Source organism: Rhinolophus sinicus, linkage group LG06 (assembly GCF_036562045.2).
Source record: "Rhinolophus sinicus isolate RSC01 linkage group LG06, ASM3656204v1, whole genome shotgun sequence".
In the NCBI taxonomy this organism is placed as follows: Eukaryota; Metazoa; Chordata; class Mammalia; order Chiroptera; family Rhinolophidae; genus Rhinolophus; species Rhinolophus sinicus.
The window spans coordinates 68309971-68335790 of NC_133756.1; the positions used below are offsets into that span (position 1 = coordinate 68309971).

The 25820-nt window shown below is 48.0% G+C and overlaps 1 protein-coding gene and 1 long non-coding RNA gene across 5 annotated transcripts; one reads left to right on the forward strand and one right to left on the reverse strand.

The window, feature by feature from the left end:
• The first annotated feature begins 1216 nt into the window (after positions 1-1216).
• TFAP2A (transcription factor AP-2 alpha) lies at positions 1217-23950 on the forward strand. 4 transcript variants are annotated; one of them, XM_074335244.1, is made up of 8 exons: positions 1217-1364; positions 10350-10407; positions 10547-10784; positions 13941-13992; positions 16075-16306; positions 18228-18346; positions 20279-20420; positions 22099-23950. In XM_074335244.1, exons 1-8 carry the CDS (start codon positions 1292-1294, stop codon positions 22385-22387), a joined length of 1203 nt encoding a protein of 400 aa, XP_074191345.1. In that variant the 5' UTR covers positions 1217-1291; the 3' UTR covers positions 22388-23950. The 4 variants fall into 4 exon arrangements, with proteins under 4 accessions (XP_074191345.1, XP_074191343.1, XP_074191342.1 ...); XM_074335241.1 differs by lacking the exon at positions 1217-1364 and adding an exon at positions 5638-5769 and having other exon boundaries at positions 10350-10784; positions 22099-22383; positions 22501-23950; XM_074335242.1 differs by having other exon boundaries at positions 10350-10784.
• LOC141572152 (uncharacterized) lies at positions 4306-9519 on the reverse strand. The gene is made up of 4 exons (XR_012497328.1): positions 9365-9519; positions 8547-8753; positions 5658-6026; positions 4306-5454 (listed from the first exon to the last, which is right to left on the reverse strand). It is a non-coding gene; the product is annotated as an uncharacterized LOC141572152 (long non-coding RNA).
• Positions 23951-25820: the final 1870 nt, after the last annotated feature.

Sequence of the window (25820 nt, forward strand, 5' to 3'; positions counted from 1 at the left end):
CTTTTACACACATTCGCCTGACGAGTCAGAGAAGACGATTTGAAACCGGTTCTTTGTTCATTTCCCGGTCCCCGCGACCGCAGCCGGGGAGGGTAACTGGGCCTGCCCCAGTCGTCCCAGGCCCCAGCCCTGGACAGTTTGATCTCGTGGCTGCCGAGATGGACCTGGCACGGTCTCGCGGCGAGCGCGGCCTGAGGCTAGGCTCCTCACTCTCGCCTCCCTCCCAGCCAGGTGTGGTTCCTGCCGGGGAGGTGAGCTCCTCGGAGCCCCAAATCCTGTGGCTTCTTTTAAAGCTCCCTTCTAATTAGAAGCAGCGGTGAAATCACTTGAGTGATTTTATCTGTCATGGGAAAGCAAACCCCAGCCCAAACCTCAGTTGCCCATCCCACAACCACCAACGCCCCCATTTCTCCCTTTTAAAAGTTTTTAGTGAAATAGATAAAGAGCTGGGAAGGCATAGATAGGTGGGGGAGGGGCGGGGAACTGTGAAAGGAAGAGAAGGTGGACTTAAATACAAGTGTATGAGTGTGCACGTAAGTGTGCATGTGTGTGTGTTTGTGTATGTGTGTGTGTCTGCGGTGGGAGGAGACTAAATCCAGAAGCGAGAAATGAAACAGAATCGTGAACTTCTTCACCTACTGAGAAACACTTTGATCTGGGATCCGACGCTGAAGCACCCCTGGGGGTAGCCGACTCGCATTTGCGAGGCCGGGAACTGTGCTGAACCTCGGGACTGTTCTGAATGAACCTCGTGGGCCGGTGGGGAACCGGGGACAGGGATCTGGCCCCCACCGCTTGCATCCAGATGCGCGGGACCTATCGGGACTGGCCCCATCTCCGGGCCTTGCCCTCCAACCCCCCCATCTCGGGGTGGAGACTCTCCAAGCCCCAAAGTTTCGAGGGGGAGGAGAGCCATGGGAAGAGTGTAGATGCCCCTATTGCTTGAGTGCGTAAACACAGCCACTCACGCTCACATCGCACCCAGCACACCCCAGCAGGCAGTCTGCCTCGGTTCCCTGGTCAGGGACTGACCGGGAAAGCGGGTTGGGGCTGTTGGGAAAAGCTGGAGCTGATGGCGAGATTGCCCGGGCTATAAATCCATCACTTCCCAGGTCAGCTCCGCGAGGCGCTTGGGACTAGGGCTGGCGGAGTGAATTCCTGGGCTAACGCGCATGCGTCGGCAGGTAGCAACCCAGCTCTTTATGACCAGGTGAGATGTTGGTGAGCAGGTAAAAAAGGAGGATTTGCCCAAGCGATTCCAAGGAGCGGGCCCGGTCGAGCCCTATAGCCCATGCCCGGCGGGGACCAGTCGCCAGGAGCGTCGAGCCGCGATGTCCATACTTGCCAAAATGGGGGACTGGCAGGTACGGGGGTTTGACTGGGCTGGGGCCGAGGTGGGCGGGGGTGGAGCGGGGGCGGGGGGCGGGAGGGGGAGGCGGAGAGGAAGAGCCGTGGCCCAGGGCAGGAGAGTAGTAGGTGAGGCGCGCCTGGCAGCGCCCAGGAGTGTTCCCAGGAGAGAAAGGACAGGAAAAACGCGCGCAGGCGGCGGCAGCTGCGCTGGGGGCAACGTGCGCTGCCCGCGGGGCCCGGCGCTCGGGAAAGTTTGGCGTACGCTCTACAAGTGGCCCTGGGGGTCACTTGTGGTTTGCGCTACAGCCTTCTCCCAAACCCCAAGTAGAAACTGGGGAGGATGACAAATTCAGGAGTGGGGAGGGCGCAGGGCGGAGGCTGCGGTGCGCCGTGATGAGTGTTCTCTGCTTGCAACGCTTTGGGTCTTGCCCCAGACCCCAGGGCTGCGCGTGAGGTGGGGTTCTGGTGCACCTGTCTCTCCTTGTGCCTCCAAGTTTTGGGACCTAGGCGGTGTGGAGAATGGAAAGGGGTCCGGAGAGGCGCGCGGCGAGCACGTTCTTTTCGGACATACTTCAAAGAGTTTGCTCAAAGTTTAGCTTCTCAGTCCGCTTCCTGAAGCCAGTTTTCTCCGCTTGGGCTGCGGATGGGGGTGACTGGATGGAGGTTGAATGGTGGATGATAAAGAAGAAGGTCTAAGATTTGCCGAAACCAAAGCTTGCTACACTTGGCCCTGCTAGGCCGCAGGCACCACAAGGCCAACGAGGCTCCGGATCCTGCCCGCCCTGAACCACGAACCCGGACCCCGGCCACGAGAGCATTCGCCCAGCGCTCTCCTTCTAACTTCCAGATGTTTCCCCTGTGGGAACTAGGGCGGCTTTGGCCAGGTTGGTGAGGGTAGCAGCCTCTCCCCTGTTGTCGATTTCGTAATGGGAACCCCGGGGCTCTCTTTTCGCCCCAGCAAAGCGAGGCCTGATGAGGGCGAGGTTCTGCTCGCCTAAGTGTGTAGGGCGATTCGAACCAAACGCCCGGATTTGCCAAAGAAAAGTCGAGGCCCTGCTCCTTCTGGGGCGAATTCTTTCGCTTGTTTCAGATTTAGGCCATTAGAAGTAAAGTTCGGAGAAGTCCGGTCTTCACCACATTCCCTGGAGTTGGGGAAAGGAAGTCATATTGCAATATTTCTTTCCTTGCACTCAATTGTTTTGTTTATCAACCGTGAGCTCTTTTATACCTCTTCCCCCAGTTAAATATCACTAAATGAAACTTCCTCCCCCAAAGTTACACTAACTTTGTGGTTTAAGGATACAAATCCCACACCAAACACAAGTCCTGGGAATGCACACCTTTTTCTCCCTGGCTTCTGTGGGCCTCAGGGCCCTTCATTCTCTTTTCTGGAGGGTGAAAACTGGGTAAAGTTCTTTGGCTGAGGTTTTTCGGGTTTCCTCTGTAAGCCGGAAAAACTGCTGCAGAATTCCTCTGCAGTGAGAAGGCGCTGGGACCGCAGGCAGGGTTTGGGTCTGGGCCTCCAGTGGGCCCGACTAAGGCTCGGAAGCAGCTAGATTACAGCCTGAAGAGGAAAGGAGTGAACCATGGGCCTGGCTCCTGCGGGGATCTGGGTGGGGGTAATGCAGGTTTGGGACCAGGAGGGGCGGGATGCTCCGCCGAGCTTGGCCTTTTGGGCTCCGGGGTCCCACAGGGTGGTGATAACTGGAGAGAATAGAGTCATTGTGGCCCCTCGCCGTCTCTTTGTTTCTCTTGGTGTCTCTGTCTCTCATACAGATACTTGCTCTTCCCCCCGACGTCCTCCCCACGCCCCCAAATCGGGCCTGGACCCCCACCTCTAACCCCAGGCCTGGCGCTGCTGTCCTGGGGTCCCGGCGAGGCCGCAGCATTGACATGCAATCGAGCGACTTGTCGTGGTAATGACGCTCACACCAACGCGGCTCCGCTGGCTTCAGGGGCGACCGGGGTGCCTGCCCTGGCCTTTCTTCAGTGCCCATAACACTGGCGGCGGCGCTGAGCCCGCAGGCCCCACTCTGCACCTCAAAGGCGCCCTCGGCGGGAATACAACAACAGTTTAGCAGCCCCGGCGGGTGCGGAGCCGGAGATCTGCGGGGCGCGGGACAGCAAGGTGGGGGGTCGTGGAAAAGATGAAGGGCCAATGCCTTCCTCAGCCCACAAACTGAAAGAAAGAAAGCGAAACTTAAGAGTTCCCTTAAGCACGCTGTGGTGACTTCTGGAGGTGGAAAATCCATGCTCCCAGGCCTAGGATTTGGCCTACAGATCACGCTCTGCGGCTGCGGCCACCGCTGGGAAGGTGTCAGTCCCCCTGGCGGCCCATCTCCCGACTTCAAGCCGCTGAGGTGAACCCCAGGGCAGCCCCACAGAGTGAGTGGTGCTAGCACTAGAGCTGACTTTCCAGAGTGGAGTGAGGTGGGGAGCGGAGAACTAGGTTCAGCCCTGAGACCGTGCTAGAGTTCAGGGAGGGCAGAGAGGGCAGGGCAACACCCAGGGCTCCGGAGGGAGTCCCCGGGCTCTGATTCCCTCTTCTAGCCCTAGTCTTCCTAACTTTTGTGGGGGAGGGGTTCTGGCCTCCTCTGCGTGGTTTGGGATATTTGCTGCGGTCTCCTGGAGGGAGAATTTCTCTTCTCCAGGCTGGGGGTGGGGGGAGAGGGGCACTCTCTGCTTTTGCCTTTTTTCCACCTGTTAGGGAACGCTCAGATTTTCAACAGTCTCTACCTCACTTCGAGTTCGCAGTATGGAAACCTGGGAGGCCTGGGAATTTGCAGAAAACAGGCCCAGAAGGCACAGGGGTCGTTAGTAGAGCAGCTCTGAGGCGAGACCTACTCTTGTTGGGGAGTTTGCTGTGTTCGAGTGGGAAAAAGACAGAGCGAAACTTTTTTATGGAGGACAAATGAAGAAGCTCGGCCAGAGAAATTAATTACTTTGTATTTCGAGTACCACATCTTTGTATTTTATTTCTTCCTTTAAAAAAATTCACTAAAACAGAAGAAAACAATACAAAGCCCCGGTGGGGCGAGCAGGCTCCCCTGTAGAGCAGGATAGCCTAGACTGGCCAACCTGCATGAGGGGGTAGCTGCCGGGCCTCAGGGTTCGGCGTCAGCCGGGCACTGCGCGGCGAGTGCGCCCGCGTTAGTAACATCACCAAATCATGAAGGAACTCTTCCTGCTTTAATTAAAAAGGGGGATCTTGGGAAAACTGGAGCAGATTAGCACAGCGAAGAGTTGGTTCCCAGCGATTTATTTTGATGCATGCATGACACAGTGCATACATGTCAGTATTTCAGCTCAACTCCAGAAGCGACTGTGAGTCTCCATGGGAGTTCTGTGTCCTGTGCACCTCGCATCCGGGAAACCCTTAGCCCAAACACCATGTTGATGTATCACTCGGCCCTAGCTACATACAAACGAGAGGAAGATCATTTAACCCCCAGAGCTGTTAAGTAACCTTTTCAGGGTACAATTTTTATTTTACACGCGGCAATTAAAGGATCGCAAACCCCAGCCGAGCGACTGGAACCGTTTGGCAAAATCTCCAACCTGGAGGAAAGTGCAAAGCCAATAAAACTCCCAAGGCACTGCGGCCCGAGGTGGTGCTGCCCCGAGCGGAGGCGATCTCTTGTTGAGTAAAAATCCTGGAGTGACTTCGCTGGTCTTGGTTTGGTGGTTATATTTAATTGCGAAAGAGATAATAATTTCTAATAAAATTGGACGGGGCCGAAAGGACAGCGCCGTTAGTGGCAGCAGGGGTGGGGAAGAGGTGCTGAGAGCCGAGCCCCAGGCGCGGCCGCTCGGGCCCTGCGCAGCGTCCGGCCTTTGCTCAGGGCATCTCCCGCGAGGAGGCGACGGAGGGGAAGGGGAGTGGGGAGGAATGGGAGGGGGGGCGGCACAGTTAGGACAGGGGGGTGCGGCGGGGCTAGGGGAGATTTCCTCGGCTCACAGGCAAGCGTGCGCTCTAGGAGCAAGTTCGCGGCTCGAAGAGGCCTTTATACCTGGGTCGGAGCGGCCGGCGGCAGATTGTGGTGCTGGCGAGTAATTGGACTATTGTTGATATGCTAATGAGGCGATTAGGCTGTTGGTAAAGAGCTGGAAAAAGGAAAAGTTTCTACCATTAGAGGGAGATCTCCGAGCGCACACGGGAGCTCTATCCCTTCTCTCCTCCTCCTCCTCCTTCTCACCCTCCTCCTCCTCCTTTTTGCCCTCCTCCTCCTCTCCCTCCTCCCTCCTCCTCCTCCTCCCTCCTCCTCCTCCTCCTCCGCTCCCCGTCGCAGCCTGCACTTTGCGCTTACCCAGAGAGTAGCTCCACTTGGGTGCGAGGAGGAGAGGGGGCAAATCCGTTCACGCCGATCCATGAAAATGCTTTGGAAACTGACGGATAATATCAAGTACGAGGACTGCGAGGTAAGCGCGGCGCTGGCTCAGTTATCCCTGCGGCCTCAGGCTCCGAGCTCTACCTTCCCGCACCTCCTCTTCTCGCCTCCAGCTGAGAAACGCGGGTGAGACAAACTTTCCCAAGCGCAGCGCTCGCCTCTCGGATTCGCTCGACGAAGGCAGGGGAGAGGCTGGAGAGGGAGGATGTTGGACGCTCCCTTTTTCATTTCCCTCCTTGGAAGCCCATGTCCCACTTTCTCCCTTTTTCTGACCAATATTGGCTGTGTCTAAGAGTAGAGCGAAGAGACAAGCATGGATTTTTTTGAAGCAATTGCTGGCAGTTGGGCACGCGCCTGTGCACTCTGCGTGTCTCACCAGCGAGATTCTTGGGGCCCAAGTACCAGGAAGAGAAAGGAAAGAGAAAAAACCCTTTTCCCTTTTTAACCTCCTTTCTGATCCTTAATATTCCCTATTTTATTTATTTATTTTTCCTTCCTTCCATCCTCCCCGCCCCCCTTTCTTAAAAGGCTCATTTCTGTTTGGAGAAGGGGTCCGCACACTTCGGTCTCAGCCTGGGTTGTATCTCCTAGTTAGCGGGTTCACTTTGAGAGCACTCATCTCCCAAATCACAACGGGGCCCGCCGCAGGTAGTCTACGTTGAATATTCAAGAAGTTCTAAGCCGCTTCTCCCTCTGAGCTACTTGGTCGGCGCATACCTGGGGTGGGGGTGGAGGACTGAGCCACACGGAGTCTGCTGGCTGCGGGTCCCCACGCATCTGCCCCTACAGGAGCCCAGTACTCGGCTGTGAGACCGTGTGAATCCTGGCGGGGCTGCATGCGACCTCCAGTGCGGAGAGCCCGCCGAGCCAATAAAACGCGCCGCACTGGAACCCATTTAAAAGCCCAGGGTCTCTGGATTTCGGCTTCTTGGGGCAGCCGGGGAAGCCCCAGCACCACCGGTCCGCCCGCGGGAGGCGCTGGGACCGGGCCTGGCGGCCGCCGCCCCAACCTCCCTCACAATCCCGGCTGAAATGATCCGATGATTCACGGGAGGGGAAGATGGAGGGGGCCGCGCCGGAGATTACCTAAATAAATAGGTGGGAGTCCCTGCTTTAGCTATTTTTCTTCTTTTTTTCTTTTTGGCATTTGAAGTGGGAAAGCCAGGCGTGAAGGTCTGTGAGGACGCAGTGGCGGGGGTCTTGTCTTCACTTGAAATCAGAACCTGGTTTTATGTGAACGTTGTGTCACCGTCCCTTTCCCCCGTTCTTTCTGTAGACTATTTGAAATCTCACTCGTTTCCCGGGCCCTTCCTTTTCGTCTGACCCCGTTCCCCGCCCCCCATGGGGCAAGGGGTGACATCCCACCGGGACGCGCGCTTCTCTGGGGACTCCTGTGGTGCGCAGTGCGGGGCGCAGACACCCACGTCAGACCAGCTGCTTTGTTTTCAGGATGGGGGAACCTTTGAGAACTAGTCGAGGTGAAACTCTGCCCCTAGTCTCCAAGGGTTTATTGTCCTGGTCGCCGCAGTAGCCCGGGGCTCGGGCATTCACTTTCGCGAAGGCCGAAACCCAGCTTCCAGCGCCGAGTCCGAACTTCCACGCCGCGCTAGGTGCCTATGGGACCTAGGTGGGAGGCGATGAATTTGCACCCCAAGAGAGAGACCCTGAGGGGGCGCATGTGAATGTGTGTGTGAGGCAGAAAAGGAAAACAGAAACGAGACGAAGAAGAGAATAGAGTGAAGGCTGTTTCGATAACTTTGACTGCGGTGGGAGAGCGCCGGAGCAGGGATTTCGGGTTTCCGAGCCGGATTGGGGCTGTCTAATTATGTCGGGGCTCTGCAGAGACACGCAGGAGGCGAGGTGCCGCTTGTTCTGACAACCCGGCGGGCAGACTGGCAGCGGCGGCAGCCTTGCCGCGCTGGGAGAGAGCGAGCAGTGTCATCAGGGGGGGCGTCGGCCGGGAGTGGCCCAGCCAGTCGGACGGGTTTGTGCCGGGAGCCGGGAGCCCGTGCCAGCAGCGCCCAGGCTGGGCCGCCTCGCATCTCTGCCTGCCTCGGGCCGCGTCCGGGCTTTGGTCCCCGAGCCCCTGCCCTGGAGAGCCGAGGGCGGGGCGGCAGCTGCCGCAGAGAGCACAGCGCAGGGTGTCCGAGGGAAACTCGCTCCGCGGCGGAGGCGAGGGCCGGTCCGGGGAGGGGCGCCGAGTTATGGAGGAGCGGCGCGGCAGCGGGCAGCAGAATCCCAAGTCCCAGGCCCGGCTGCGGAGCGGAGGAGCCCGCGGCCGGAGAGGGCGGGGAAACACCGCGGGTGCCGAGAGCCGGATGAACGCCTGGACGCGGTCGCCGGCAGCTCCTGTCCGCGACGCACGGCCCCCACGGTATCCCGAGGTCTGCCCCAGTCTTTTAGGTCCGATTGTCCTCTCTCGCTTCCTCTCCCCCTCCCCCTCCCCCGCGGCCTCCCCCTCCGTGCGCTCCGACTCGGCCCCCTCCTCCTCCCTCCCTCCCTCCCTCTTTCCCTCCCTTCCTCTTCTCGGCCTCTCCCTCCTTCCCTCCCTCCCCTCTTCCCACTCCGGGCTCCTCTCCCTCGCCCACACTTTCTTTCTCACACACGCACGCAGACACATTCTCCCTCTCCGCGCTCTCTCCCTTCGTCTCCCTCTCTCCCTCTTTCTCTTTCACTTTTGCATGCCCTGCAACCTTTTAAAATGTTGCCCCTTCCCTGTGATTCGCCAGACGCCGCGCGGCGGCCCCCCGCGCGCTCGCCCGCTCCCTCTCTCGCCCGCTTTTTGTCTCTCGCGCTCCCGCTCCCCACCTCCGATTTGCTACACTGAGGCTCCCGTCAATGGACTGCATTGAGAGCCGGCTCCGGCGCGAGTTGCCTCTCCGCTTCACGCTCGATTTCCAGGCATTCTTCCCTTATTAAGTATTCGTGTAATATTAATAGTCATGAATATCTGCTATTAGGAGGCTCCAGGAACGCTGCCCAGCGTGGTTATTAGAAGCTCAAGCGAAGCCGCCGCTAAGAAAAGAGGGGGAGACACGGATTAAGGAACACGCGCGCACACACACACACACACACACTTTTTCTTTTCCTTTTTTGGGGCCTTTCATTTTCTAAGGAACTTTGAATCATAACCGATCACGGCAGGATAGAGACCGTGGGTTCGACAAGCTGAAGGCGCCGCTCGAATCGGTGGTTCAAGTTCGGATGGACCAGAGCGGGGCTCCAGCGCTCGGGCGAGCGTCGGCGCGGTGACTGGAGTTCTGGGTGGCGCGGGGCTCCCGGCGCCTTTTGTGTGGGGCGTACTCGGGCGGCGGGGCAGCCGGGCTCTCCAGGCTTGCTTGGTTTCTTCCACCCTGACTCGTTACCCCAGACTCTTCGCAGATGTTAGTTCACAGTTTTTCAGCTATGGTGAGTCCCATCCCCCACCCCATCCCTGTTTCCTCAGGAATTCTATTCTGGAAACCTGGTGCTACGGAGCTGCCCAAAACCTCGGGTTTCACGCCCAGGTTTCCATCAGGGCACCCCTTTCCATTTGCATTTTCTTCTTTCCACTTTTCTCTCTTCCATTCTCAAATCCAATGCTTTACCCCGCGTCCCCGCTCCACCTCTCCCGCGCGCAGACCTACCTCGCAGCTACTTCCCAAGGCATGTTTCTCTCCACGTTCATCTTTATTTCCTTGCGTCTTCACTTGTTCTCGAGATGTGCTCAACATTTGAAGCTTAATCCGTTTGCAGTAAAAACGCAGCCCAGAGTGCCCCTTACCCTCGGGGCCGGGGCATTCCCTGGAACCAACTCTGTTCGCTTGTTTTGCAAGTGAATTGCAATAGAGGAACATAAAGTCATGCGTTTCTTCTGCCCTTTGGGGCTGGGGTGAAAGGGGCGGGGGCCTCCGCCCCGGGGTGCACTTCTCTCTTTTAAACCCAATAAGGCTGAATCTTTCTATTTTAAACCTTGACTTGAAGTCCCCTTCTCCCCATTCATATCATAAACCGACCCTGTGGAGAAAAAGGCTCCTAACTGAGGAAGCGGAAAAGACAGACCCCCAACCTGCAGTTAAAACCTTCTTTAAGCTGGTAATTTGAACGTGTGCTTTCTTTACAGCCCCTCTACAAAATATGTTTCTATTTAAATAGTCATGAAATGCCAATAGTCTTTGAACGTGTATGATTTTTCCCTCCAAATAAATGGAAAAGGGTAAACAATAACGCACTAGCAGGCAAGTTCAAATACGGGGGAAAGAAAAGGCCGCTTCTACTGTTTAATATTTGGCAGGAATTTTAATCTTGCTTAAGGGAGGTTTCACGCCCCAGCTTAACGGGCTGTATTCTGGGAGGCCCTTTTTAATATTTTCCCCCCGTTGAAAGAAAAGGTTAAGGAGACTCTCTTTTATGCCTCCACAGTTGCACAGTTTAATTCCTTGAGTTTTGGAAGGGCCCGTTTCACTTCGGGGGTATTTTCTGAAATGAACAACTTAGAGCTCATTTCTTTCGGCGGCCTGCCGTCGGGAAGGGGCGGTTTCCCACCCAGTCTTGCGGAGTGGATTTAGTGTGGAAAGCTGTAACTCGACGCCTGATTTCTTGTTCTTCCCCCTTGCTCTCGCTCTCTTCTAGGACCGTCACGACGGCACCAGCAACGGGACTGCACGGTTGCCCCAGCTGGGCACTGTAGGTCAATCTCCCTACACGAGCGCCCCGCCGCTGTCCCACACCCCCAATGCCGACTTCCAGCCCCCCTACTTTCCCCCACCCTACCAGCCTATCTATCCCCAGTCGCAAGATCCTTACTCCCACGTCAACGACCCCTACAGCCTGAACCCCTTGCACGCCCAGCCGCAGCCGCAGCACCCGGGCTGGCCCGGCCAGAGGCAGAGCCAGGAGTCAGGCCTCCTGCACACGCACCGGGGGCTGCCCCACCAGCTGTCTGGCCTGGATCCTCGCAGGGACTACCGGCGACACGAGGACCTTCTGCACGGCCCACACGGGCTTGGCTCAGGACTCGGAGACCTCCCCATCCACTCCTTACCTCATGCCATCGAGGATGTCCCGGTAAGAGGCCGCGCGGATGGCTCGACAGGGAGTGCAGCCCCTACTCACCCACCCCTAGAGAAGATGTCGGGAACATACAGCCGGTGGGCCCGGGTTTTCCTCAGTGGTGTTTACTTTTTCAAAATGTCACTTTAGTTTTTGGGCAGGCGCTTTCAGGACCCACATGGACAACCGAATTAAAAAATTAAAAAGAAATTGAGAGTTCTGCCCCTAGAACAATGGTTCCTGGAGCTCCTCCAAACAATGCCTGCATTACCATTTCCACCAACACAAATAAATCAGACAAATGTCACCGTTAACAATATCTTACCCTCTCCAAGACAGTAAACTATTTCGATTAGGAGAGGATCTAATCCACTGCTGAGTCTGGCATGGTAATTTCTCCCTGTCCTGAAAAGGATGTTAAATTCAACCGAAAGAGCTCATTAAATGCCCTAGTAATTTTAAAGAACGTGTAAAAGACATACTAAGAAAATTATTTTTACCGGATTTTGTAAGCACTAGTCATGTCTGAAAGTTATGTGTATACCCTACTCTGATTAAAGAATAGTTAAGTAGCAAATCCGAGCAGAGGGACATTAAAACGCAGCCTTCTCTTCCTAGGGGTGCTAAGTGCTGACCTCATAAATCATTAGCTGGGTTCCCAATGCCTATCAGAACCTGCTACACCCCATATTAAATTAAATGTTTTGAGACTATTGGGCAATACATTATTTGAGTTCTAATTCGGTTATCAATAAATGCAGTTAAAAATGATTTCTTAATAAGCATGGTATTAGCACATTTACTATTTACAATGTAAACCAGGCTATTGATAATTTGAAAATACTTTCTGAAATTAAATTTAAACCAGCATCTCTGCTTCAATTCTACATATTTATGGTTTCCTCACAACCTTCCTGAAATGGAATTAGAACAAGCCAATAATTTTATTAAAGCTGTAAAGGCTCTGTTAATGCTGCTTTTCTTTGGAGAGGAAATGTATCTGGATGTGATTTTTGCTAAAATGCTATTTCAAATTACTGCATCAAATATTGCAGCAATATGTCCGTTGACAGTTTAATGATTACTGCATTAGATTGCAAAGAAAATGGTCAGATGAACTTACCTGCTTGCTTGGTGAATTTAAAACATTATTTATGTTACATAGGAAAATAGAAAATTTATTACATCTCTCATTTAGCCCAGTTAATCACTGAAATTTGTTGGTTATGTTTAGCAGACTTGCATGGAAAGCAGGAAAGTAGGCACTTAACCCAATGTGGGGTTTAGTAAGCATCGTATGTGTGTGTGTGTTCCAAGCTGTTTGCAGAAACTGATACTAAACAGTGCATTTCATGGGGAAGAAAATGAGAGGAGCAATAGTTGAGAAAAAAGCAATTTAAAAACAAACCTGGAAGTTGTGGTCATTTTAGTTCCGCTTCCCAAAGAGTCTCCGAATCCTTTTTCTAGAATCCTTTTTCTAGCCGGCTCTTTGGAAATATTTGAATTGCAAAATAACGTGGTAAGCTTTTGGAACTACTGTGAATTACAATCGCTCTACTTTGCAAAAATTCCAAAGTGGCTGGTGTGAATTCTTAACACCTGTGTAGTCACACTTTGTGGTGAAATTGGTCAGTAGAAAAAAATTAACCAAATGATCAAATAAAAACAAGGAAATCCAGTTGCTGCTCTTCCCCCTCCCTTCCCAAACTTTTAAGAAAAAAAAATTCTTTCAAAGGAATTTGGGTCAGGAAAAGGGTTGCTTTCAATTTCCCCATTGCTGCAACAGTTAACCTTTAATAAGAATGACTGCTAAATATTTAAGAAAATCAAATCGATGGTGAAAATTATTTAATCATTAATATCTCAGTGGGGTTTTAAACTTAACAGTCTTCCCTGTATGGACAAGGTCTAGAAATAACACAAATAAAAGTATTATGCCACACTACATTTACTTTATGGGTTTAGGGTGCATGCATAAAGGGATCATATTTCCCCATATAGTTAAAACACAAGAACTGCAGCAGTAGTCATTTCTGAACATTTCTCAATTTAATTATACTTAAATCCAGAAGCACTTTAGGCAAGTTACAAATGAGAGCATTGAGTATAATAAAACCTGTAATAAAGCAACTTAGTACCATCCACCCGGAATCATAGCGATCAGGCACAATTAACAGGAGCATAAATCCAAGACAGAATGGAAAATGTTCAAATCAGTATTATTGTTGGACAAAGACTAGAGAAGGAAGTAATAGTTTTTTAAATGGTAATGCCTGTGTTTGGTAACAATTGCGAAATCTTCTATCTCAGCAGCCCTGGTGCTAATTTGTAAACACAGCCAGACATTATATTGCCTGTCAGTTTCTGCATTAGAAAACATGATTTCATTTTACTTTCTAATCACGTTTTGACTCTGGCATACACGTATACTCACCCATCTGTAAAAAAAAAAAAAGAAAGAAAGAAAGAAAGAAAGAAAGAAAGAAAGAAAGAAAGAAAGAAAGAAAGAAAGAAAAAAAAGAAAAGAAAGAAACCCACATCAACAAATCTGCTGCTGGACAACAGGAAAACAACCTCAAACATTTTTTGTGTTTTTCATTTTCATATTCTTATCTGATACCCAGCTAAGGCAGTAGCCCTTTAAAAATTTTTCTTTTCATTTTTTCTGTAAGTGAAGGTGTGTATATGCGTTTGCTTTTTGCCACCCCACCTAAAACGTTTCCAACACTCCTCTGTTACTCCCGCTTCTGTCATTTCTATTGTGTTTCTCTGTTTTTTGCTTCCTGAGCACTGGAATCGCTAAAAGTCCGAAGCCGCTGAGGCGCCAAACTAATGCTAGGTGCATTTTAAAAGGTTGAGCTGATTGTGAGAAAGATTAGGTGCTCCAAAACTTGCTTTAATTTCCAAAGAAAGTTTTATTCCCCACCCCCACCTCCTTCAACCGTGGATTATTTGCTGGGGGAGGAGAAATTGGCCGTGGGTGTGCAGTGAAACCTCTTGAGTTGCAAAGCCCCAAATTCCAATAAGCCAAGATGAGATGTTTATATATAAATGTCACTATATGGGGGGAATTTGGATTCTACACCTTCCCCTCCCCCCATCTTGCACAGAATATTCATTTCCTTTTGTTTTGATTACACACTTACATGCATGTGTATCCTTTTGTTGCAGCATGTAGAAGACCCGGGTATTAACATCCCAGATCAAACTGTAATTAAGAAAGGTAAGCCATTTCCTTCTGCATTCCAAGCATGTCCTTACAGGCATAGTGCTATTTAAAAGAACTTGCAGAGCTGTATTTATTTTTTCAAATAGGATTTTCCTAAAGGCTCAGAATTAGCAAACAGGCATAGAACAGCAATGCTTAAATGATTGGCTTTCAGTAGGTTAGTTATGGCAACAGGCTAGCTTTGTTCTGATTCATGATTTGACCATTTAATTTAATGATATAAGGACAAACACATGAAATGTGCAATAGTTGAAGTGATTTGGAAGTGGCATTTCAATTTTGACACGTTTTAGTAGTTTACTCGTTAATCTATTGTGCGAGTGGCCATGAGTGTAATTAAGAAAGGTAAGAAGTGTAACATGCTAAAAGAGTGCAAATAATTTAATATTAATATAAGGGCAGATGATAAAAAGGCAAAGCACTCCTTAGCAGAGGGAAAAAAACCTTCCATGTTCTTCAATTTAATTTCTCATTAGCTGTTTAAGGGTTTTTAAACTTTGTGAATTAGGTTAACAAAAATTTGGCTTTTGGTTAAAATTAGCATCCTGAAGATGTCAGGATTGTTAGCATAATTGTTCGGGGGGGGAAAAACTTTTTAAAAAAGCGTCAAGTGATTTGGATGGATTTGTAATATTGTATTGTATTTAGTGAGTAGAAATAAAATGCTATTCACAGCTTTTTTTGTTGTTGTTGTTGTTGTGGTGGCAATATTACATTTCAGGATTCTAGGCACCACCAGAGGATGATGCTATATAAAACTGTTCTCATTTCTAACCCCAATCAGTATATTGTTAGCTAGTTTAAAGTTTCATTTTTGCATCTGTGAAGTCATTGTCACGTCAAATTAGATGTGCAAGGGATAAATCTTAAGAGATGCTCTTTCCAAGTCGACATGATAATTGGCTCTTTTATTAGTAATCTCTCAAGAGTTCGTTTAACTCCTATTGTCTCTATTAGCCTCCCCAGAGCTATTAATGTCACAAGTGATCTATCCAAAACCTAGAGCCCCCCCCCACCTCCCAATACGTCTAGAATATCCCCCATTAAAAAGGGAGGAGTGCTGTGATGAGGATGTATACATATTGTATGTCTCCATGTGGAATTTAAAAATAGAAATGCATACTGTACTTAAAACTGTTGTGAATGCATTTTAATTATATTGGTGTTGAGAAATGTAATGTTAATATACTTTCTGCTGGCTTTGAATTTTTTTCTAACTGGTGGGTCCAACAGTGAAGAGTTTATAATTTTAGTAATATATCCTACCCCCTTCCCAATGAAGACGCTTAAGTGGAGAAGGTCTACTAACTATTTGCTCAACAAAAGATCCCATTCCTGGTGTTCTATGGTAGGCCTGTTTATCCTTACTACCAATTCAAAACAGGGCTTGTCATGAATTTCCCAAATTCGAGTCTTTCTCAAAACTAAACATAGGAAAGGGCCTATTTATCAAAAGGATGGGGCACGTGTGGTGTGTGACAACAGAATCCGCTCCTTCCCAGATTGGTGCCTTAACTGAAATGCTCGTTTACAGGCTGATTTAGCCATCTAAACTCTGGGCTGATTTTAATTATAGGTCTTTGAAGCAATTTCTTCCCAACACTAAAACCCTCACTTCAAAAAACTCCCAAGTACACATAGCTTGCTCTCGGTTTGCAAACGTAACCCACTCCCCTGCACTCTAAACCGGTGCTCCAGCACCTCGTCTGGGGCCCACTCTCCTGGGATGCTAAGAGCCGAGAGGGTCACAATTTCACGACCATCTCTAATCTCTAGACAGTGCACTTGTGGCTAAAAGGAAAGGGTCCGGGCAGAAGCACAGGCCTGTCTGGCAGGGCTGGGTGGGGTCGCCTCCCGGCAGCGGGGTGAAGCGCACCAAGGGGCAGAGGTTCGATCCCCAGGACAGTATAAGGCAGGAAGTAGGTAAACAGCCATGGAATTTGCAGGGATGGAAGAAAAGTGGGGTTTGCGGCGCAAGCAAGGGCGCCAGCCGTGGCCGGGGCGAGAGCCGGACTCAGGCAAGACTTGGGAGGGATCCTCGACGCCCACACGCGGCCTCCTGGTCTGTCTCCGCAGGCCCCGTGTCCCTGTCCAAGTCCAACAGCAACGCCGTCTCCGCCATCCCCATTAACAAGGACAACCTCTTCGGCGGCGTCGTGAACCCCAACGAAGTCTTCTGTTCAGTTCCGGGTCGTCTCTCCCTTCTCAGCTCCACCTCGAAGTACAAGGTCACGGTGGCGGAAGTACAGCGGCGCCTCTCACCGCCCGAGTGTCTCAATGCTTCGCTGCTGGGCGGAGTGCTGCGGAGGTGAGGCCTGGCGCGGCCCTGCCCGACCTGCCCCGCCCCGCGGCCCGGGGAAACTCTGCGCCTGCGCCGGGGCGGCGACGCAAACGGGCCTCGCGCCACAGCCCTCCCTTCGCGGGAAAAGAAAGGGGCGGGGAGAAAAGCGTGGAACTGGGTGGGCGGGAGCTGCAGGCGGGGTGAGGCGGCGCGCGCCTGCGCTTTCTGCCGCCTTCCCGCGCGTGCGGGTTGCTGGCGCGCGCATGGGACGGCCGCGGCCGCGCGCTCGCCCGGCACTCCGGCCCCTCCCTCCCTTTTCCGCGCTCACGCGCAGCTAGAACCGTCTTGGGCTCAGTGCCGGCTGCTGCAGCCGTGGGGCGCAGTGCAGCCGTGTTTTTTCTCCTTGCACACACCTTTCGGGCTCTGGAAAACTTCTTCTCGGGCTCCTCACTGTACCTCCGTGTATGGTCTCCGACGGTAACCCCACCGTCTCTTGAATAGGGTTTTAAGTGGAAGACAGTGGCTTTCTCTCGAGTCCGCAACCCTTCTTCCTCTCCCCCCCCCCCGCCCCCGCCATTACCGCCTCCAGCCTGACGGCGACTCCTGGTGCCCAAGGCACTGGCTTCAATGGTTGCAATGTTTGGCGTCCCCGATGTGTGCTGGGCAGCGTGCAAGGCACGTTTAAGTGCGTTATGTATAGTCGCTACCGACGAATGCTTGTTACATAGGTGACCAGGGACTCTCATCTCACCCCCACAAGGTCGGAATGACTCATTTCACAGATAAGGTTTTATAAGGGTCCGCGAGATGAAGCATCTTCCTTCAGGGCAGGTTTCTTCTTCCTGTGGGCTTCCTCCTCTTAGAGTCCCACCCAACGTTGTGAGTGATGGGTTTTGTGTTGAACATTCCCAGGCAATATTTTTCTTCCTTTTTTTAAAAAATAAGAACATACACCAAACACTTCATTCTTTTGACATTTATTCATTTATCTATCTATGGACTCTTAGTTCCACTCTGATGGGTATATCCCATACAAAGCCTGTAAAACCGTTTTCTGAAGATTTTAACATCAGGTATTCTAATCTTTTCTTCACAGTCATTTTGCTGTCCCTTTGTAATCTTTCACTGTCAAAGATCTGAATCTACCCTCTGCCTTTTCTTCCCCTTCCCCCATCTCCAGTATTGGAGACTGTTTACCTAGGGGAGTATAATCTAATCCACACAATTAAAGAGCACTTGGGTAGGGAATAAAATCTGAAATTAATTAATTTGCTGTTTTATTTAAACAATTTATTTTAACCACTTTCTGATTATGGGAGTCTATTTAGACATCTATTTAGAACTGCCTTCATTGTCTCTGAAATTAGTGGAATTTTTAACCGCTGATACCAGCATTTGACATTTCCAGTTAGGCTGGTGACATGGCATGTAAACAGTTGGTGAAATGAATTTCCCATTGGGGCTAAAGCCAGAGCAAGAAATGTGAGAGTGATGATAACTTTGGTTATTCTGAACAACCTAACAGCAGATCTTACAAGGACAATTTAAACACCCCATTGGGATTTGTGTGATTGTAACAAAAGGAAAATACAGTAATCAGCTGAACTTAAAAAACACACACACACACAAAAAAAACCTCAAATCTAGAGGTGAGAGCTGTTTTTGTTTATTGTGTTTTTTTTTAGAGAGTTGGGAAATCAAAACCTTCCAAGCTGGCATAATAGTTGCAATAATAACTGAACACAGGGGCTGTTTTACAGTTTAACAAACATTTATCTCCTACAATCTTTTTGTATCATCCTTCCTAGATTTCCCTCCCTTAAATATCTCTCGGGGCATGATTCTTCATTTTAAAAGCACATTTTAGGAAATTGTTACAATGACTGTAATGTGATGCAGAGTAACCCAATGTTTTCTAAATCCCTTTCTCATATATTTTGTGAAACAGGGCGAAGTCTAAAAATGGAGGAAGATCTTTGAGAGAAAAACTGGACAAAATAGGATTGAATCTGCCAGCAGGGAGACGTAAAGCTGCCAATGTCACTCTGCTCACATCACTAGTGGAGGGTAAGCGAGTTTACTTGCTAACAAGAAGGGAACTTTCTTCTGGGAAAATGGATAATACTGAGTCGCCAGATGTTTGGTTGTATTTTGTGTCAATTGGGCAGTTCCATTTTTTCCCAGAGAATAAAGGAGGAAGTGAACGGAAGTCTTGCATGTCAGAAAACTATTTGCATTTACTCTTATCCTTTCCTCTTCCCCTCTGCCACAAAATTACACCTCCCTAGCTCAATTCTGACCTAAACAATTGTGAAAATTTAAGAACTGCATATTCTCCAAGTTCCTGTCTGCTTTATAGAGCTCAGCAGTAAATCACTTAAGGTATTCTGACATCTGCGTTTGAGAAATGCGTGACCATTACTTCCTGAATTAATTTGGGAATCTTTGACCTGCATCCTGATTTAAGACTGTCCTGAAAGCTCAGGGTTATATGCCCTTTTAGGTTTTTGTTTTCCAAACATATGCTCCCTTATCTCTCCTTTAACTGTGCCTTTCACTGGAGGGGAAGAAAGTGAGCTATTTTAGACTTTGAATTGTTTAAATAGAAGAAAAAAGAAATATAAGCAGTACAGAAAGTTTCTCATGGCAGTTTTTAAGACACACGCACCCAGCGCATGCATGCATGCACACATGACCACATATATACAAGCTTCCAAACCCCTGAAAACAAAAGCTAACTCTGTCCTCACTCCCTGCTCTAGATGTACTGTCACCAGAATCCACTTACATTCCTGTTTCCTCCAAATTCCTGTTAAGTTTTTCTGATACTAAATTGGCTTAAGTTTGAGTGTGTTGGAATAAATATATAGCTTTTGTGCATTTTACTTTGTGTTCTGTTGGAAATGTCTTATGCCAATAAGAAAAAAGGCACTTAAATTATCAGGCAGCTTTTTTTATGTTTAAAGAAGGCATTTTATTTTATTTATATCTTGTATTTGAGGAGATATATTACAGTTAAATTCAAGTTCTAGCTTTGTGAATAACTAAAAACAATGTTTAAGGCCATATATTTAAGGAGGAAGCCCATGAACCACTTGTTAATGGTGTCAAAGATGGCAATAATATAACTTAAATAAGAAGCAATTGTTTAGTGCTAGAAACTCATCTACAGTAGCATTATATTCAATGTATTAAAAATAATACCAGTACATAGAGAACACTCTTTCCATACCCCAAAAGAACTATAAAAGCAAAGAAAATGGTAGTAGTGGCTTTGGGGGTAGTGTAAAAGCGAGTATGAGTTTGGGGGTTGAGTCGTGTAGCAGGGAGGCAGAGGCAGTTTCTGGAGAACTGTTATTGTTTGTGATCCGCTCCATTTTATGGAAACAAGCTCTGTGGAGAGGGCTTTGATGCTCTAATTGGCGCATGCGTTCTTCCGGAGCTGGAGCTAATGGCAGGAAGCCCTGCAGTAAAAACCAACTGGTTCAGGAAATTAAAACCAAAGATTCGAAAATCAACAACACAGACAGACTCAGTGGAGTGACCCTCAAATCCTCTTGGTTAATCGGTTTGGATGAACAGATAATTATATGCGATCAAGTTAAAATGTAAACCCTTAGCTGTTCCCTTGCAGAAAAGCTCGAGGAGTAATTATGAATATCATTTATGAATGTGTTGATAGGTGTGAGGTTGGAATACAAGAAACATTTTAAAAGAGAAGTTGGGAAAATGTTATGAGGGTGGGGAAGCAGACTGGAAGGTAGTGGATGGGATTTACATTTTCAAATCATCTTGGCCTTTTAGGATAGGTGGCCATTTTTCCTGATAACTACATCCACCGGATCCTACAGAGAAGGAAATAAAATGCCTGAAATGAGAAAACAAGTATTTTGTGTTTCCTTCAACATCTGGGTTAAGAAAATAAGGGATTTGGGAGGAAGTTTTGATCCCAACTCTTCATTCTCTTGTACTCACCTCGTTCCTCTCACCTCTTGCCAGGAGAAGCTGTCCACCTGGCCAGGGACTTTGGGTACGTGTGCGAAACTGAATTTCCTGCCAAAGCAGTAGCTGAATTTCTCAACCGACAACATTCCGATCCCAATGAGCAAGTGACAAGAAAAAACATGCTCCTGGCTACAAAGTAAGGCGTTTACCTCTTCAGGGTCTCTGTGTCTCATTGTGAAGAGAAACAAAAATCAAAATCGTTTTCTGCTCTCACGTTTCTTCTCTTTGATTTTGTGTTAATCGACTTTGTTGTAAATATTGAAGTCGCAACACAATCTTCTAAACCATAATCTATTTTAAAGGGAAAACACCAGTAGGATTGTTTGTGTGTTTCCATTTATTCCCTCTCTTCTGCTCCTTCTCATTGAAAAAAAAAAATTGTGTGTGAGGGTGGGGAATAGTGGGGATTTGATTGAAGCTGAGTGTGGATTTGTGACTATGTTGTTTCTGAAAGGCCAGAATCAAGTCCTTAAAGGGGTAACAGGCTTGCCTAGATCAGTTTTTGTCTATCAGTGTTCTCCAAGGGCAAGGATTAAACAGTGGCCTGCAAAATGTGCAAGCCAGAATCTGCCCTAGTTTCAACCCTAATCCCTTATCCCATTTCTTGCCTTCCTTTCTCTTCCCTCCTTGAAAGTGACACACACACACACACACACACACACACACACACACAGACACACACACCCCAGAAGTTTTAGCCCACAGGCAAGATGTCAAGTAGATCTCAAAATGGCCCAAGTTATATTCCCATGGGTGCCTGGGCTGAATAGGCTTCTCCAGGTGGTGTGTGAAAAGAAAATGACTGTTTTGATATGTTTTCTGGAAATTAAAAGGCTTGTTTGGAAGCCCTTAATTATCAAAGTCCATGTCACAGGAGGGCATGGAACCAGAGGGCAGAGGCTGAGGCCTCAGGCGGGACAGTTTCTGGCCTGTGGATATCAGCTGGCCTTGGAGAAGGCAGTCTGCATTGCTCCCCATTCTCCCTACACTCCCCTGCCCGCCCCTCCAAGGCCCTCGCTAGTCCTTGTTTCCCTGGTTCAGAGACAGAGCTTCCAGTGTGCAGGCCTCATCTGCCTGTATTTCAACATTTTCTCTTCCCTTAGTTTCTTAAGCACATCCATAATTACAGTTTCCCTAGAGAATTTTATTTTATTTTGATGTGTAGGAAAAGACATGGACTGGGAAATGAAATGTCTGTTTCTTCTTCCCAAAACCATTCTGAATTATCTCCAAGTAACAGGTTTTTCATGCCTTTTTTTAAAAGGCAAAATAATCCCAAGAAAAGTTTTGCCTTTCTGTTCACATCCAACTGATTTGAAGGTGAGTGAGTGGAGACTTCATCCCACAGACTGCTGCTGAGGTGTCTAGACTGTCAGAGAAGAGGTCTCTATACTATTTTTAACAGAATAGCTGATGGCTGCATGCTATTGGTTATTGAAGAGAGGCTCCTGTTTCTGACACTTGTCCCTCTTCCTCTCCTTTGTTTCTCTTCTCATGTGTGAAGTTTTTTCTGTGCCTAGGATGTTTTGTGTGAGTGAGAGAAAAGGGGATTAGAAGTTTGGAGTAGCTGAGAGGAGAGAGGGAGGAGGTGAGAGGGAACATTCGTGGAAAGGTTTAAGGAAGGAGAGATGTTTAGTGGACACTGGGTCGCCCAGCATGTGGCCACCGCAAGTCTGTCTCTGGGCCTTGGGTCAGGTCAGTGTCGGCTGGATTCCGGCAGAGGTAACTGCACTGAGATAGGTTCTCTTTGCTGCTGGCTCTGCCCACAGGGGAGCCTCACGTCTCTCTCTCTCTCTGCTTCCCTTGTGCTGCAGACAGATATGCAAAGAGTTCACCGACCTGCTGGCTCAGGACCGATCTCCCCTGGGGAACTCGCGGCCCAACCCCATCCTGGAGCCCGGCATCCAGAGCTGCTTGACCCACTTCAACCTCATCTCCCACGGCTTCGGCAGCCCGGCTGTGTGCGCCGCGGTCACGGCCCTGCAGAACTATCTCACCGAGGCCCTCAAGGCCATGGACAAAATGTACCTCAGCAACAACCCCAACAGCCACACGGACAACAGCGCCAAAAGCAGTGACAAAGAGGAGAAACACAGAAAGTGAGGCTCTCCTCCCTCCCTGCCCCCTCCCAGGCCTCACCAGGGCCCCTGCCTTTCCTCCCCACCCCCCTGCCCACCCACCCACTCAGTCTCCACCCCACCAACCACCACCGGCAGGTGACAGCTCCGGGATCAGCAAACCCCTACTGCTGCTACTGCTGCTGCTGCTGCTACTGCTGCCACCTTCAGTCCTCCAGTCTGGGAGTCTGGGGACTGCTCTCCACTGTCAGTGGGGCAGCCCCTGCCTCAACTTTCCCCGTCAGCACCAACTCCCATTTGCCCTCATGTGGAGCCTAAGAGAACAGGACAGGCCGTGAAGCCAGCAAAGAAAAGTTCTGTTCGAGTTTGTGAACCTTTTTTTTTTTTTAAATACGCCCCCCCCCCAAATCAACAATGGCAACAACAAAAAAATTTAAACTTTTTTTCTAAAAAAAGAACGTAAAAAAAAAATTATATGAGCTTCATGGGACTGAATCACCACCTTCCTTTACATACTTCAGTTGAGATTGTAGCCATACTTAAAAAAAAAGGCAAAACGGATAATGACATTTTTATCAGTATTGTGAATAAACTTGAACACAAATACACGAAGTTCCATGTCATGTCTTCAGTTGTAGAAGTTTTTCCTCTTCAAGGTAAAGCGACCAACTTGAACTTTCTCTGGCAACACGATTCACAGTTATATAAGGGAATCAGTGTTCATGTCTCTGTATATATTTATTTATGTGTAATTTAATGGGAATTGTAAATATGGTGAGTCTGTTTTAAGCCTTTTTTTATTTATCTGGTGATCCCGTTTACCTCTTGTTTAGTGGGTTTTGAATCTTCCCTATTAGTTCTTCATGTGGTTCATGGTACTTATTTAGAAATTCAAGGTTTGGGGGATTTGTTTTCCTCTGGGATTCATGAATTTAGCCCTGTTGTAGCATGTTAAAGACGACAATGAAACAGCTGAACAAATAAAAAGTAAAATAAAATTTTATATACAATTAGTATTACATTTAGCTTTTCATTGAACTGAAAGAGAAATTGATATTGGACCCTGGAAAGATTTTTAAACTTAAATGGTTTGAGAACTCTTCTATGTATTGTGGGGAGAAAAAAAAGTTAATTTTTTTCCACTGTCCTCCCTTTAAAGCACCATTTGAGCAATAAATGAGTATTGTCCTTAAACCAAGGGTTAGGGAATTCTCTTCTCTCTCTCTCTCTCTTTTTGTTCAAAAAACTTCAAACATTTGGGACCACCTGGTATTCTGTATTTTCACTGGCCATTTTGGAAGCAGTTCTAGTTGTATTGTATTGAGTTGTGCTGGCAGTAGTTTCCAAGCCTGTCAATGTATCATAGTCCTTTGTTGCCCAGATAAATAAATATTTGATACGCTTTATGTCGATTTTTTTTTATTCAGTGGCTGTCTTTACCCAGGCGTATTTTTGTTCTTGGCAGTATTTTTTATTCAGTATGGTTACAGTAATTGAGTTTAACTCTCCCTTGGCAATTGCTCCTTGCAATAAGCAGCTGAACCCATTGTTTCCCTCAAGTATAATAAAAACTTACTTTCAACTTGGAGTTCAGAGCAGGGTATCATTTAGATATTCCACTGAGTCTGTATTCAGACAAATGACACAATAAAACCCAATGTATTCTTTTGGATAAAAGATTGTTTGTACTGCTAAAGGAATGACATACTATCTTTTCCTTACTAGAAACATTAATTTTATTATTAAAAATAAAGTTTTATTTTTATTTATGTTGATCCTTTAGGTTTTCATTTGTGTTTTGGAAACCAAAATATAAAGGCTTCAGAACCAAACAGTAAGGATGACAAGGAAGATGGAGAACAGAAGACACCCTCCCTTCCCCACCTTAACTACTATGGAATCTGTCTCAGAGAATAACTGAAATTGAAATTGTTAGTTCATTAGCACAAAGGAAATACTACTTCAGTCTTCACTTGATCACTCTGGCTTCTCAGTGGCTAAGACATGTAAATAAGCTAAAGCTAGCTCTAGTTTCCTGAGAACAGGAATAGTGGCAAAAATGTACTTGGGGGCAGACAGAGGGCAAATTGTTGCCCATGTATTTAAATATTTTATTTAGAGATGAGTCACTACTGTGCTGTTCTTACTAGCTCTTGTGGTAGCAGAGGGAAGTGGGAAATTATGTTGATTTCCAGAATCCTTTCTGTCTGCCCCCTATATGCCGACCCACCCCTTTCTATCACCATGTGGCTTCTCCTAGGACCTTTTAGAAACAGAAAATGTTCTCTGAGGTGGAGAGAATGGGGGAGGGTCTCTGTAGACCTCTCCTATCTGTCTTCTACAATAACAGGACTTGTGCTTAGCTCTTAAAGAAGGACTTCCTGTACATAAAAAATGGCGAATTCAGAGCTTTTGTAAACTGATTTGGAAAGTCTTTGCTTTGGAAGAGAGGAGGATTTCTAATGATTTTTTTTTTTCAGAAGAAAATGGAGGTGGGTTATTGGAAAGGTCACAGAAAAAGTGTCTAGGTATAGGTATAATCTCCTACATACTGGAGATTTAACATTTGTTCATCCGGTTTGACATTCTGAAGGACTAAGGAAGCAAAGCATTAGGCAGTGTCCATTTTGCAGCCTCTTGCTTTCTAATCTTCTTATGGAAGGCAGTGTAAAATCAATCCCAACAGATGAACGAGAGTTGGTGGAGTCTAAATTCTATTTTCCAAAGCCAGAGAATTCATAACAATAGTAGGTTTAAAAAAAAATTCAAATGGAGAGTGTATCCTCAGAATGCAAGGTGGCAATTGTTTTTTAAAGCGGTTATTTATTATTTCCTAGAGAGACTGGTTAAGTGTAACGTAGATGTAACAAAATAATGAGGCGAATGAACCCTAACTGTACATACTCTTGACAGAAATGAAATGCACACAGCATCGTAGCAGGTGAAGTGAAGCATTGTCTATCAGGGCTGTTTTTCTTGGCTGCATCTCAGATTGTGTGGGGGGATCCTAACCTCAGGCACAATCGCATTCATAAACAGCCATACATTGCTGCTCTTTCTCCAACGGCCCATAAATACTCATTTTAAAACGAAAACAATCTTATTAAATACCATTCATTCATATCTGGATTTACAGATGCTTGTTATGTTGGAAAACCTGAACCCAATATAATCCTTGCATCCTGAGAAAGACAGAAAGGAAATAGTGGGTTAGAACATTACAAGGTCATAATAAACAATGGTTTCCAAAGGCACAGAATTAGTTATTTTTATTCTGTAGTTGGACATTTTGAGGATCATGATATTGCCCCTGCTTTTTCTTTTTTTTAACAAAAAATTTAAAAGAACTTATATATATTTTAAGGGGTGAGAGGATTACAGGGGTTATTAAAAATAAATTTGTGGGACTAATCAAAGACTATATGTATGTTTGGCTTTCTCTGTTGTGACCAATGTGT